Below are 12,516 nucleotides of genomic sequence, written 5' to 3'. Positions count from 1 at the left end.
GGAAGCCAGAGTGAGGTGCTTGAGGCAGGAGTGGAGAACATGTGCTGCTACTTCCATTATAACCCGAAATGGAAATGCAGCTAAATCAATCAGCATTAGCTGCACAAACCATTGTAACAAGGATGATAATTATTGTATCAGTGGTTAGAGAAGTGGGCTTAAGACTGAAGGCTCAATTCCCAAGACCAGCAAGAAAAAAAAAATTTCACGGCTATTATTTCATCTCAAGTGCCCTTGAGCAAGGCACCTAACCCCAAAGTGCTCCCCAGGCACTGAGGTGGTTTGTAGCCCCCTGCTCCAATTGTGTGTGTGTTCACTGCCCCTAGTGAGTGTGAAGAATTGCTCACTAATGTGTGTTTTCTGTGTTCACAACCATGGATGGGTTAAATGCTGAGAAGAAATTTCACTAAGGGAATCAATAAAACTGTTGATTTTTCTTCTTCTTCTTGCTCTGAAGCTAGGAATGAGAGTCATTCATGGCAGGCTTTAGCTCTAACATGGGCTTCTCCATATATATATATATATATATATACATATTTTAATCAAGGACTATTTTTTTCTCCATTGAACTTTGAACCAACTAAAACTACAACTGAGTTTTAGGGCCACGGTGTTGAAAAAAACAAAAGTTTCAGAGAATAAATTCAGAATTCTGAGAATATTCTTGAAATAATTCGGAGAAAAAAATCTCTGAATAATTCTGAGAAAAAACTTGGAATAATTCTGAGAACATTCTCAGAATAATTCTGAGAAAAATCTCAGAATATTTTAATTAAAAAGTCTGTATAATTCAGAGAATATTATCAGAAAATTTTGCGAATCACTGTTTGGGTTATAATTTTTCCATAATATGTACACAGACAAAATAATAGTCCGTGCACCATGAGTGAGTTGTGAAAGAAGCAGTAAGTGAAGTGAGATTTATTTATTAAACACATCCACACAACATGACGACCATGTCAGTGCATCCCCTGACCATGATGCATAAGGCTTTAGTTTATTGTACGAGCCGTAACTCGATGGAGCCTCGTGGGCGCCGGAGTTACACTCGCTCTGGATCCATAATTTACGGAATCATTAATTGTATCCTGTGAAACTACATGCCATGGGTTCGTGCACCGATTCAGGGTTTAAATACTAATCACTATCTGGTCCTGATGTGGAAAAATACTGAGTGTTTATTCCTGAAATCTATACCATAGTTACACTGTTTCTCTGACAATTACACTGTGTCTGCCCCATTATAAGTGCAGTGAATTATTCTGAGATTATTCTCTGAATTATTTCGAGAATATTCTCAGAATTATTCTGAGATTTGTTTCAGGATTATTCAGAGAATATTCTCAGAAATCTGACATTGTTCTCTGAATTTATTAATTTTTTTAAATGCCGTGGCCCTCAAACTCCATCGTATAAAACATAGATCACAGTCCTTGAATTTAATGGCTAAATCTCAAATGGCTCAGAATCTTTGTACAAAGTGCACTATGAAAGACCTGAAATATTGGATCCTGCACTCAAAGTGTGAACAATATGCCTAAAAAACTGCAAAGTCAGATTTAGGAATATGTTGTTCAATGCTAGATAGAAAATGCATTATTTTTATTGTAGACACATGATATTCTGAGTTTTATTGGGACATAAATTACTTGAGGTTCGGCCATTTTGTGAACACTTTTAGAACCGTGATTAGCCATTTTATTCTGAATTATAATCACAAAGATTTTTGCTGAGGTTCTAACCAAATGTATAATTTATTTATAGTGGTTTCTGCATTTTAAATATATTTAGTTCTCATAACCCGACAGCTCGTACCTTTTGTATTTTACTTTAGCTGATGAAAGGCAAAATTAGCAGCAGGCAGAATAATGACTACTCATTATCAATTTGTGTCTACTCATGACCCCCAACAGACTCATCACAGAATTTCTCAGGATCATGGATTCACCAGGCTGGAACACAATTTCCTGTTAATTAATTAGGAGGTTGGACTTTTGACAAATTGGCAGGAAAACAAAATAAAAGCTCTGAATAAGGACAACTTGTTATTCCTTTGGGATAGCAGCAATAATGTGGTTTAGTGTAGTGTTTGGCATCCTATATGGTCATGTAAGCTTTGCTGCAGTTTACCAATGGGGTCCACAGTCTGTGAAGCAGCCTCAGATGCCACAGCTTCCTTCAGCAGCTATTCCTCTTACTAGTGGTACTAAGCCAGTGGTCAGCATTGATAAATGTAGAGTGGATAATGTTTTCAGGGTTCCTTGTGGAGAACCTAGCATAGATGCTGCTCACTGTGCTGCAATAAACTGCTGTTTTGATGGACACAACTGCTACTATGGGAACACTGGTAAGTTGGTTTAGGCAATCTTCTGATACTGTGGCTGAATCCTGTTGCTTGAGGTATTCCTGAATTCTGTTGATGGCTGTTTTTTTTTTTTTTCTTGTCCCTAGTGACTGTCCAGTGCACAGTAGATGGCCAGTTTGTACTGGTGGTGGCCAGGGATACAACACTGCCCAGACTGAGCCTGGATTCAATCAGCCTATTGGGAGGAAGTAATGGCTCCTGCAGTGCTGTGGATTATACTGCAAGCTTTGCTATTTACCAGTTTCCTGTGACTGCTTGTGGCACAATAGCAGTGGTTTGTATTGGAGCATTTCAGTTTCAGGTAGCTGGGTCTTGTACATGTGGGGAATATGCCATGATTGTGTATCCACTTGTCTCCTTCCTCCAGGTGCTAGGTGACTATGTGGTCTATGAGAACAAAATGTCCTCCTCCTATGAAGTTGGACTAGGACCACTTGGAGCAATCACAAGAGACAGCCATTTTGAGTGAGTAGAACCACCTGCTTCTTGGCAATTATTTGTTTGTGGATGGAGGCTTTGGTAGCAGTCTCCTGAGGGGTTGTTGTCAATATATAATTTGAGCAATGCAGCAGTGCTCTTAAGACCAAGCCCATTGAATTACATTTGTTGAATCAGGTGTGCTTCTGCTTGTTTGGATTGGTCTAGTTCCAAATTCTTAAACGTGTACTATCCACAAAGAAGAGTGGAACAAGTGTCTGGATTATTTTATTTATTTTCACCTAGAACATGCACCCTGAACAGATCAGGCATCTCATTGTCCCTTGTAAATGAAATGGTACACTACTGGTCTGTGGGTTATTGCTAACCTCTTGTTTCTATTTTCAAGGCTTTACTTCCAGTGCAGGTATTCTACTACAGCTGTTGAGGCATTGTCTGTTCAGCTTTCTTCCAATGATCCTCCTCTACCTGTAGTTGCTTCTGGACCCCTCAGAGTAGAATTAAGACTGGGCAATGGTCAATGTACTGTCAAGGGCTGTCCACTAGGTAAGGCTCCTGTGTATTGGCATGGATGTATTTTACTTTTCTCTGGTTTCTCCAATAACCTTCTTTCTCAACAGAACAAGTAGCCTATACCTCATACTACAGTGATGCTGACTACCCTGTGACTAAGGTTCTGAGGGAGCCTGTGTTTGTGGAAGTGCGCATGTTGGGGAGAACTGATCCCAATATTGCCCTGATCTTGGGACACTGCTGGGCAACATCTTCCCCTGACCCCTTCAGCCATCCTCAGTGGGATCTTCTGGTAGATGGGTGAGTTGTACTGCTACTTTGTGTAGTGCTCTAGTACAGGCTGATACTGACTTGTGTCCTCTTTAGGTGCCCCTACCAGGGTGATCGTTACCTGACCATGCCAATTCCAGTTGATGGGTCACCTGGTCTCCAGTTCCCTAGCCATTACAAGCGCTTTGTCCTCAAGATGTTCACGTTTGTGGATCCTGCATCTATGGCACCTCTGCAACAGACGGTAACACTTTTGGATTATTCAAATTGTACAGGGAAATGAGGTGTCCTTTACTGAGTGGTTTGCTCTTTTTCAGGTGTATATCCACTGCAGCACATCTGTATGTCAGCCAACTGCTGCTCAATCTTGTGTGCCGAGCTGTACCAGACAAAGTAAGTTGAACACATTATTTTTAGGAATGTATTTGTTTTTCTGTCTGGCATGACTAAATGAATTTCATGTGAACATTTCCTCCACCCCAACAGGGAGAGATGTGTCTGCAGCAGAAAGGACTTCTCGAGTTACTGTAGTAGTGTCCAGTGGAGAAGTGTGTTATGTTAAGCCCAGATCTGTCCCCTCAACTTAAGTGAAGTGCCATGCCTCATGAAATAAAGAGCTTGATTTTGAGTGCTGTGTGAAGATTTATTTCTAGCAACTGAATATTTAATTGGAATTATGTGGCTGGTGTGAATGGTACATGCTCCATATACTGATTCCCACAGAGGGTGGGAGGTTTACCAGGTGGGTGTCATGTAATCTTCCCTGCAACCAAAATGTTAGTACATGCACTACTGCTTGTCATGATGCATCATGACTAACAATTATTTGGCTGAAGTGCTGGTTAAAGTGGTACTCTGCTATCCTCAATCCCAGTTAGAAATGTATGACTGGGGGGGGGGGGGGGGTTGTCACATGACCCAGCAGGATATGGCCACTTGAAACATTTTTCTGCTCATAAACATTTTACAATAATACTTTGTTTCTCCATTAGATAACTTGACTTACTTTTGAAACATGTTGGACTCCCAAAATGATAAAAACCCTCCAATCTTTGCATCAACTTGCCCACAAAGAACCAAGAAAAAAAAAAAACGCAGGCACCCTGCGAACCAGCTGCTAAAATTAGCAGCCATGCAAATATCACCTCGCCTAACACAGATTTGATCCTTGCTGAGCTTAAATCTGTCGGCTCAAGGCTGGACATCTTAGATGGGCGATTGAACACCATTGTTACATCAATCTCATCTGTGGAAGGTACTATCACCAGCCTGACTCAATGAGTCCAACAAACAAAGTAGGCTTGACGAAAATTCTGAAAACAGAATTTTGGCTGGTGAGGACGCTAATCACCAACAAACCGCGTTGCTCATATCCTTGGAGTTGACCATTGGTCAGCTCCAAGCTAAGATTGATGACTTGGAAAATAGAGGCCGGTGAAAGAATCTAAAAGTCATTGTCTACCCCAGAAAGCTGAGGGGTCCATACCATTTACTCAGTATCTTCAAAAAATGCTTCCTATCTGGGTTGGTCTCCTGCATGATTTTCACCTCCTTGATATAGAGCGTGCTCATCGCTCTCTTGCTCCGGCATCAGGTTTCCCACAAAGGAGCATTCTCTTATGTTTTCTGTGGTATCTGGATAGGGAGGTTGTTCTGAGGGCAGCGGTTAAGAAACATGAGGTGTCTTTTCAAGGCTCACGACTTCGTTTATGGAGTGCATGTTCTCTTGGAAGGCCCTACTGGCTTAATTGTGATAATCTTTTATGTTTAATTTTGGTGATTAGTCAGATTTGATTCTATTGCTCCGTCAGTTGGGGACGGGGCTTGGAGGGAGGGTAAAGGGATGTTCCTGTTGTCTGTTATACTTTGTTTTATTACGTATTTGTTAGATTTCTTTCTGCACAATACAATTGTTTTGCATACCATAATCTTTATATAATTTCTAGATTGTACTTATGATGAGTGATACATTAAAATTGGTTACACTGAATGTAAAGGGTATTGTTGTAAAAAGGAAAAAAATCTTAACATCTCTAAAAAAAGAGTTATCGATAGGGCTACTTCAAGAAACACATCTTACTGACAGTGAACATGTAAAACTTAAACGTGATTGCTGAAATGCAATTGCACATTAATGTGTCCATTCGAAGTCAAAATCTTAATGAGTTGACCTATGCAAGGGCTGAGCTATTAGTGCATAATTATGCACAAGTCACCTGTAATAGCCACATAGTCCAAGAAATACTCGCACTTCTGTGGGTAATGTAGGAGTTGGACAATTGTGTACACGCTGACTGTGCTCTAAGTCCACTGCTAGGCCATCTTTAGAAACAATATGTGCCATGTACCAAACTATAGGTTTACATAACAGACATTTCTTGGGATTAAGCTTTAAACCTGCTTCTTGTATCCTGCTGAGAATGTCTGTGGATAAATTGGATAAATTATCTGCAAAATCTTTCCAGATACAAATGATATCATCTAAGTAAACCACACATGTCCTCCAATGGAGGCCTCTTCGTACAAGCTCCATCAATATTTGGAATGTGACAGGGCTGTTCTTTAGTCCCACCTCAATCACTGCAACATGACGACCATGTCAGTGCATCCCCTGACCATGATGCATAAGGCTTTAGTTTATTGTACGAGCCGAAACTCGATGGAGCCTCGTGGGCGCCGGAGTTACACTCGCTCTGGATCCATAATTTTTGGAATCATTAATTGTATCCTGTGAAACTACATGCCATGGGTTCGTGCACCGATTCAGGGTTTAAATACTAATCACTATCTGGTCCTGATGTGGAAAAATACTGAGTGTTTATTCCTGAAATCTATACCATAGTTACACTGTTTCTCTGACAATTACACTGTGTCTGCCCCATTATAAGTGCAGTGAATTATTCTGAGATTATTCTCTGAATTATTTCGAGAATATTCTCAGAATTATTCTGAGATTTGTTTCAGGATTATTCAGAGAATATTCTCAGAAATCTGACATTGTTCTCTGAATTTATTAATTTTTTTTAAATGCCGTGGCCCTCAAACTCCATCGTATAAAACATAGATCACAGTCCTTGAATTTAATGGCTAAATCTCAAATGGCTCAGAATCTTTGTACAAAGTGCACTATGAAAGACCTGAAATATTGGATCCTGCACTCAAAGTGTGAACAATATGCCTAAAAAACTGCAAAGTCAGATTTAGGAATATGTTGTTCAATGCTAGATAGAAAATGCATTATTTTTATTGTAGACACATGATATTCTGAGTTTTATTGGGACATAAATTACTTGAGGTTCGGCCATTTTGTGAACACTTTTAGAACCGTGATTAGCCATTTTATTCTGAATTATAATCACAAAGATTTTTGCTGAGGTTCTAACCAAATGTATAATTTATTTATAGTGGTTTCTGCATTTTAAATATATTTAGTTCTCATAACCCGACAGCTCGTACCTTTTGTATTTTACTTTAGCTGATGAAAGGCAAAATTAGCAGCAGGCAGAATAATGACTACTCATTATCAATTTGTGTCTACTCATGACCCCCAACAGACTCATCACAGAATTTCTCAGGATCATGGATTCACCAGGCTGGAACACAATTTCCTGTTAATTAATTAGGAGGTTGGACTTTTGACAAATTGGCAGGAAAACAAAATAAAAGCTCTGAATAAGGACAACTTGTTATTCCTTTGGGATAGCAGCAATAATGTGGTTTAGTGTAGTGTTTGGCATCCTATATGGTCATGTAAGCTTTGCTGCAGTTTACCAATGGGGTCCACAGTCTGTGAAGCAGCCTCAGATGCCACAGCTTCCTTCAGCAGCTATTCCTCTTACTAGTGGTACTAAGCCAGTGGTCAGCATTGATAAATGTAGAGTGGATAATGTTTTCAGGGTTCCTTGTGGAGAACCTAGCATAGATGCTGCTCACTGTGCTGCAATAAACTGCTGTTTTGATGGACACAACTGCTACTATGGGAACACTGGTAAGTTGGTTTAGGCAATCTTCTGATACTGTGGCTGAATCCTGTTGCTTGAGGTATTCCTGAATTCTGTTGATGGCTGTTTTTTTTTTTTTTCTTGTCCCTAGTGACTGTCCAGTGCACAGTAGATGGCCAGTTTGTACTGGTGGTGGCCAGGGATACAACACTGCCCAGACTGAGCCTGGATTCAATCAGCCTATTGGGAGGAAGTAATGGCTCCTGCAGTGCTGTGGATTATACTGCAAGCTTTGCTATTTACCAGTTTCCTGTGACTGCTTGTGGCACAATAGCAGTGGTTTGTATTGGAGCATTTCAGTTTCAGGTAGCTGGGTCTTGTACATGTGGGGAATATGCCATGATTGTGTATCCACTTGTCTCCTTCCTCCAGGTGCTAGGTGACTATGTGGTCTATGAGAACAAAATGTCCTCCTCCTATGAAGTTGGACTAGGACCACTTGGAGCAATCACAAGAGACAGCCATTTTGAGTGAGTAGAACCACCTGCTTCTTGGCAATTATTTGTTTGTGGATGGAGGCTTTGGTAGCAGTCTCCTGAGGGGTTGTTGTCAATATATAATTTGAGCAATGCAGCAGTGCTCTTAAGACCAAGCCCATTGAATTACATTTGTTGAATCAGGTGTGCTTCTGCTTGTTTGGATTGGTCTAGTTCCAAATTCTTAAACGTGTACTATCCACAAAGAAGAGTGGAACAAGTGTCTGGATTATTTTATTTATTTTCACCTAGAACATGCACCCTGAACAGATCAGGCATCTCATTGTCCCTTGTAAATGAAATGGTACACTACTGGTCTGTGGGTTATTGCTAACCTCTTGTTTCTATTTTCAAGGCTTTACTTCCAGTGCAGGTATTCTACTACAGCTGTTGAGGCATTGTCTGTTCAGCTTTCTTCCAATGATCCTCCTCTACCTGTAGTTGCTTCTGGACCCCTCAGAGTAGAATTAAGACTGGGCAATGGTCAATGTACTGTCAAGGGCTGTCCACTAGGTAAGGCTCCTGTGTATTGGCATGGATGTATTTTACTTTTCTCTGGTTTCTCCAATAACCTTCTTTCTCAACAGAACAAGTAGCCTATACCTCATACTACAGTGATGCTGACTACCCTGTGACTAAGGTTCTGAGGGAGCCTGTGTTTGTGGAAGTGCGCATGTTGGGGAGAACTGATCCCAATATTGCCCTGATCTTGGGACACTGCTGGGCAACATCTTCCCCTGACCCCTTCAGCCATCCTCAGTGGGATCTTCTGGTAGATGGGTGAGTTGTACTGCTACTTTGTGTAGTGCTCTAGTACAGGCTGATACTGACTTGTGTCCTCTTTAGGTGCCCCTACCAGGGTGATCGTTACCTGACCATGCCAATTCCAGTTGATGGGTCACCTGGTCTCCAGTTCCCTAGCCATTACAAGCGCTTTGTCCTCAAGATGTTCACGTTTGTGGATCCTGCATCTATGGCACCTCTGCAACAGACGGTAACACTTTTGGATTATTCAAATTGTACAGGGAAATGAGGTGTCCTTTACTGAGTGGTTTGCTCTTTTTCAGGTGTATATCCACTGCAGCACATCTGTATGTCAGCCAACTGCTGCTCAATCTTGTGTGCCGAGCTGTACCAGACAAAGTAAGTTGAACACATTATTTTTAGGAATGTATTTGTTTTTCTGTCTGGCATGACTAAATGAATTTCATGTGAACATTTCCTCCACCCCAACAGGGAGAGATGTGTCTGCAGCAGAAAGGACTTCTCGAGTTACTGTAGTAGTGTCCAGTGGAGAAGTGTGTTATGTTAAGCCCAGATCTGTCCCCTCAACTTAAGTGAAGTGCCATGCCTCATGAAATAAAGAGCTTGATTTTGAGTGCTGTGTGAAGATTTATTTCTAGCAACTGAATATTTAATTGGAATTATGTGGCTGGTGTGAATGGTACATGCTCCATATACTGATTCCCACAGAGGGTGGGAGGTTTACCAGGTGGGTGTCATGTAATCTTCCCTGCAACCAAAATGTTAGTACATGCACTACTGCTTGTCATGATGCATCATGACTAACAATTATTTGGCTGAAGTGCTGGTTAAAGTGGTACTCTGCTATCCTCAATCCCAGTTAGAAATGTATGACTGGGGGGGGGGGTTGTCACATGACCCAGCAGGATATGGCCACTTGAAACATTTTTCTGCTCATAAACATTTTACAATAATACTTTGTTTCTCCATTAGATAACTTGACTTACTTTTGAAACATGTTGGACTCCCAAAATGATAAAAACCCTCCAATCTTTGCATCAACTTGCCCACAAAGAACCAAGAAAAAAAAAAAACGCAGGCACCCTGCGAACCAGCTGCTAAAATTAGCAGCCATGCAAATATCACCTCGCCTAACACAGATTTGATCCTTGCTGAGCTTAAATCTGTCGGCTCAAGGCTGGACATCTTAGATGGGCGATTGAACACCATTGTTACATCAATCTCATCTGTGGAAGGTACTATCACCAGCCTGACTCAATGAGTCCAACAAACAAAGTAGGCTTGACGAAAATTCTGAAAACAGAATTTTGGCTGGTGAGGACGCTAATCACCAACAAACCGCGTTGCTCATATCCTTGGAGTTGACCATTGGTCAGCTCCAAGCTAAGATTGATGACTTGGAAAATAGAGGCCGGTGAAAGAATCTAAAAGTCATTGTCTACCCCAGAAAGCTGAGGGGTCCATACCATTTACTCAGTATCTTCAAAAAATGCTTCCTATCTGGGTTGGTCTCCTGCATGATTTTCACCTCCTTGATATAGAGCGTGCTCATCGCTCTCTTGCTCCGGCATCAGGTTTCCCACAAAGGAGCATTCTCTTATGTTTTCTGTGGTATCTGGATAGGGAGGTTGTTCTGAGGGCAGCGGTTAAGAAACATGAGGTGTCTTTTCAAGGCTCACGACTTCGTTTATGGAGTGCATGTTCTCTTGGAAGGCCCTACTGGCTTAATTGTGATAATCTTTTATGTTTAATTTTGGTGATTAGTCAGATTTGATTCTATTGCTCCGTCAGTTGGGGACGGGGCTTGGAGGGAGGGTAAAGGGATGTTCCTGTTGTCTGTTATACTTTGTTTTATTACGTATTTGTTAGATTTCTTTCTGCACAATACAATTGTTTTGCATACCATAATCTTTATATAATTTCTAGATTGTACTTATGATGAGTGATACATTAAAATTGGTTACACTGAATGTAAAGGGTATTGTTGTAAAAAGGAAAAAAATCTTAACATCTCTAAAAAAAGAGTTATCGATAGGGCTACTTCAAGAAACACATCTTACTGACAGTGAACATGTAAAACTTAAACGTGATTGCTGAAATGCAATTGCACATTAATGTGTCCATTCGAAGTCAAAATCTTAATGAGTTGACCTATGCAAGGGCTGAGCTATTAGTGCATAATTATGCACAAGTCACCTGTAATAGCCACATAGTCCAAGAAATACTCGCACTTCTGTGGGTAATGTAGGAGTTGGACAATTGTGTACACGCTGACTGTGCTCTAAGTCCACTGCTAGGCCATCTTTAGAAACAATATGTGCCATGTACCAAACTATAGGTTTACATAACAGACATTTCTTGGGATTAAGCTTTAAACCTGCTTCTTGTATCCTGCTGAGAATGTCTGTGGATAAATTGGATAAATTATCTGCAAAATCTTTCCAGATACAAATGATATCATCTAAGTAAACCACACATGTCCTCCAATGGAGGCCTCTTCGTACAAGCTCCATCAATATTTGGAATGTGACAGGGCTGTTCTTTAGTCCCACCTCAATCACTGCAACATGACGACCATGTCAGTGCATCCCCTGACCATGATGCATAAGGCTTTAGTTTATTGTACGAGCCGAAACTCGATGGAGCCTCGTGGGCGCCGGAGTTACACTCGCTCTGGATCCATAATTTTTGGAATCATTAATTGTATCCTGTGAAACTACATGCCATGGGTTCGTGCACCGATTCAGGGTTTAAATATTATTATTATTATTATTATTATCGTTACACTTATATAGCGCCTTTCTAGACACCCAAGGACGCTTTACAATCTACACTGCTCAGAACGCTCAATTCACACACACTGGTGAGAAGCGGCAGCCAAACGCGCACAGCGTACTCTCGACCAGGAACGACCGTCCACCTGGAGGACTGCATCGGGCACTAGGACTTCACCCAGGACAGAGCGCCAATCCATATCTGGGCACACACACATTCACTCACAAACCAGGACAGTTATTACAGAAGCCAATTCACCTACCCTCCATGTTTTTTGGACTGTGGGAGGAAACCGGAGACCCCGGAGGAAACCCACGCAGACACGGGGAGAACATGGAAACTCCACCGAGATGGGACATGAACCCAAGATCCCAGCGCTGGGAGGCGAACGTGCTAACCACCAAGCCACCGTGCCGCCAAAATACTAATCACTATCTGGTCCTGATGTGGAAAAATACTGAGTGTTTATTCCTGAAATCTATACCATAGTTACACTGTTTCTCTGACAATTACACTGTGTCTGCCCCATTATAAGTGCAGTGAATTATTCTGAGATTATTCTCTGAATTATTTCGAGAATATTCTCAGAATTATTCTGAGATTTGTTTCAGGATTATTCAGAGAATATTCTCAGAAATCTGACATTGTTCTCTGAATTTATTAATTTTTTTAAATGCCGTGGCCCTCAAACTCCATCGTATAAAACATAGATCACAGTCCTTGAATTTAATGGCTAAATCTCAAATGGCTCAGAATCTTTGTACAAAGTGCACTATGAAAGACCTGAAATATTGGATCCTGCACTCAAAGTGTGAACAATATGCCTAAAAAACTGCAAAGTCAGATTTAGGAATATGTTGTTCAATGCTAGATAGAAAATGCATTATTTTTATTGTAGACACATGATATTCTG

The 12,516-nt window shown here is 40.9% G+C and overlaps 2 protein-coding genes across 2 annotated transcripts; both read left to right on the top strand.

Moving 5' to 3' along the window:
• Nucleotides 1–2,039: 2,039 nt before the first annotated feature.
• Nucleotides 2,040–4,214, top strand: LOC136710579 (zona pellucida sperm-binding protein 4-like). Its single transcript, XM_066686216.1, has 8 exons — nt 2,040–2,347; nt 2,452–2,639; nt 2,733–2,830; nt 3,192–3,349; nt 3,424–3,616; nt 3,683–3,830; nt 3,904–3,979; nt 4,073–4,214. Exons 1-8 carry the CDS (start codon nt 2,071–2,073, stop codon nt 4,171–4,173), a joined length of 1,239 nt encoding a protein of 412 aa, XP_066542313.1. The 5' UTR covers nt 2,040–2,070; the 3' UTR covers nt 4,174–4,214.
• Nucleotides 4,215–7,266: 3,052 nt separating this feature from the next.
• Nucleotides 7,267–9,441, top strand: LOC136710576 (zona pellucida sperm-binding protein 4-like). Its single transcript, XM_066686214.1, has 8 exons — nt 7,267–7,574; nt 7,679–7,866; nt 7,960–8,057; nt 8,419–8,576; nt 8,651–8,843; nt 8,910–9,057; nt 9,131–9,206; nt 9,300–9,441. Exons 1-8 carry the CDS (start codon nt 7,298–7,300, stop codon nt 9,398–9,400), a joined length of 1,239 nt encoding a protein of 412 aa, XP_066542311.1. The 5' UTR covers nt 7,267–7,297; the 3' UTR covers nt 9,401–9,441.
• Nucleotides 9,442–12,516: the final 3,075 nt, after the last annotated feature.

Source organism: Hoplias malabaricus, chromosome 12 (assembly GCF_029633855.1).
Source record: "Hoplias malabaricus isolate fHopMal1 chromosome 12, fHopMal1.hap1, whole genome shotgun sequence".
Classification (NCBI taxonomy): Eukaryota; Metazoa; Chordata; class Actinopteri; order Characiformes; family Erythrinidae; genus Hoplias; species Hoplias malabaricus.
Note: the sequence above shows the minus strand (reverse complement) of the source record. Positions and strands in the feature narration are given on the sequence as shown.

What these genes read in the sequence shown, in the direction of transcription:
- LOC136710579 (XM_066686216.1), top strand. Translation starts at nt 2,071, where the DNA reads ATGTGGTTTAGTGTAGTGTTTGGCATCCTATATGGTCATGTAAGCTTT. An exon ending in TGGGATCTTCTGGTAGATGG is followed by an intron (nt 3,617 to 3,682) that starts GTGAGTTGTACT and finishes TGTCCTCTTTAG; the next exon opens with GTGCCCCTACCAGGGTGATC. An exon ending in GCCGAGCTGTACCAGACAAA is followed by an intron (nt 3,980 to 4,072) that starts GTAAGTTGAACA and finishes CCACCCCAACAG; the next exon opens with GGAGAGATGTGTCTGCAGCA.
- LOC136710576 (XM_066686214.1), top strand. Translation starts at nt 7,298, where the DNA reads ATGTGGTTTAGTGTAGTGTTTGGCATCCTATATGGTCATGTAAGCTTT. An exon ending in CTTGTGGCACAATAGCAGTG is followed by an intron (nt 7,867 to 7,959) that starts GTTTGTATTGGA and finishes TCCTTCCTCCAG; the next exon opens with GTGCTAGGTGACTATGTGGT. An exon ending in ACAAGAGACAGCCATTTTGA is followed by an intron (nt 8,058 to 8,418) that starts GTGAGTAGAACC and finishes TCTATTTTCAAG; the next exon opens with GCTTTACTTCCAGTGCAGGT.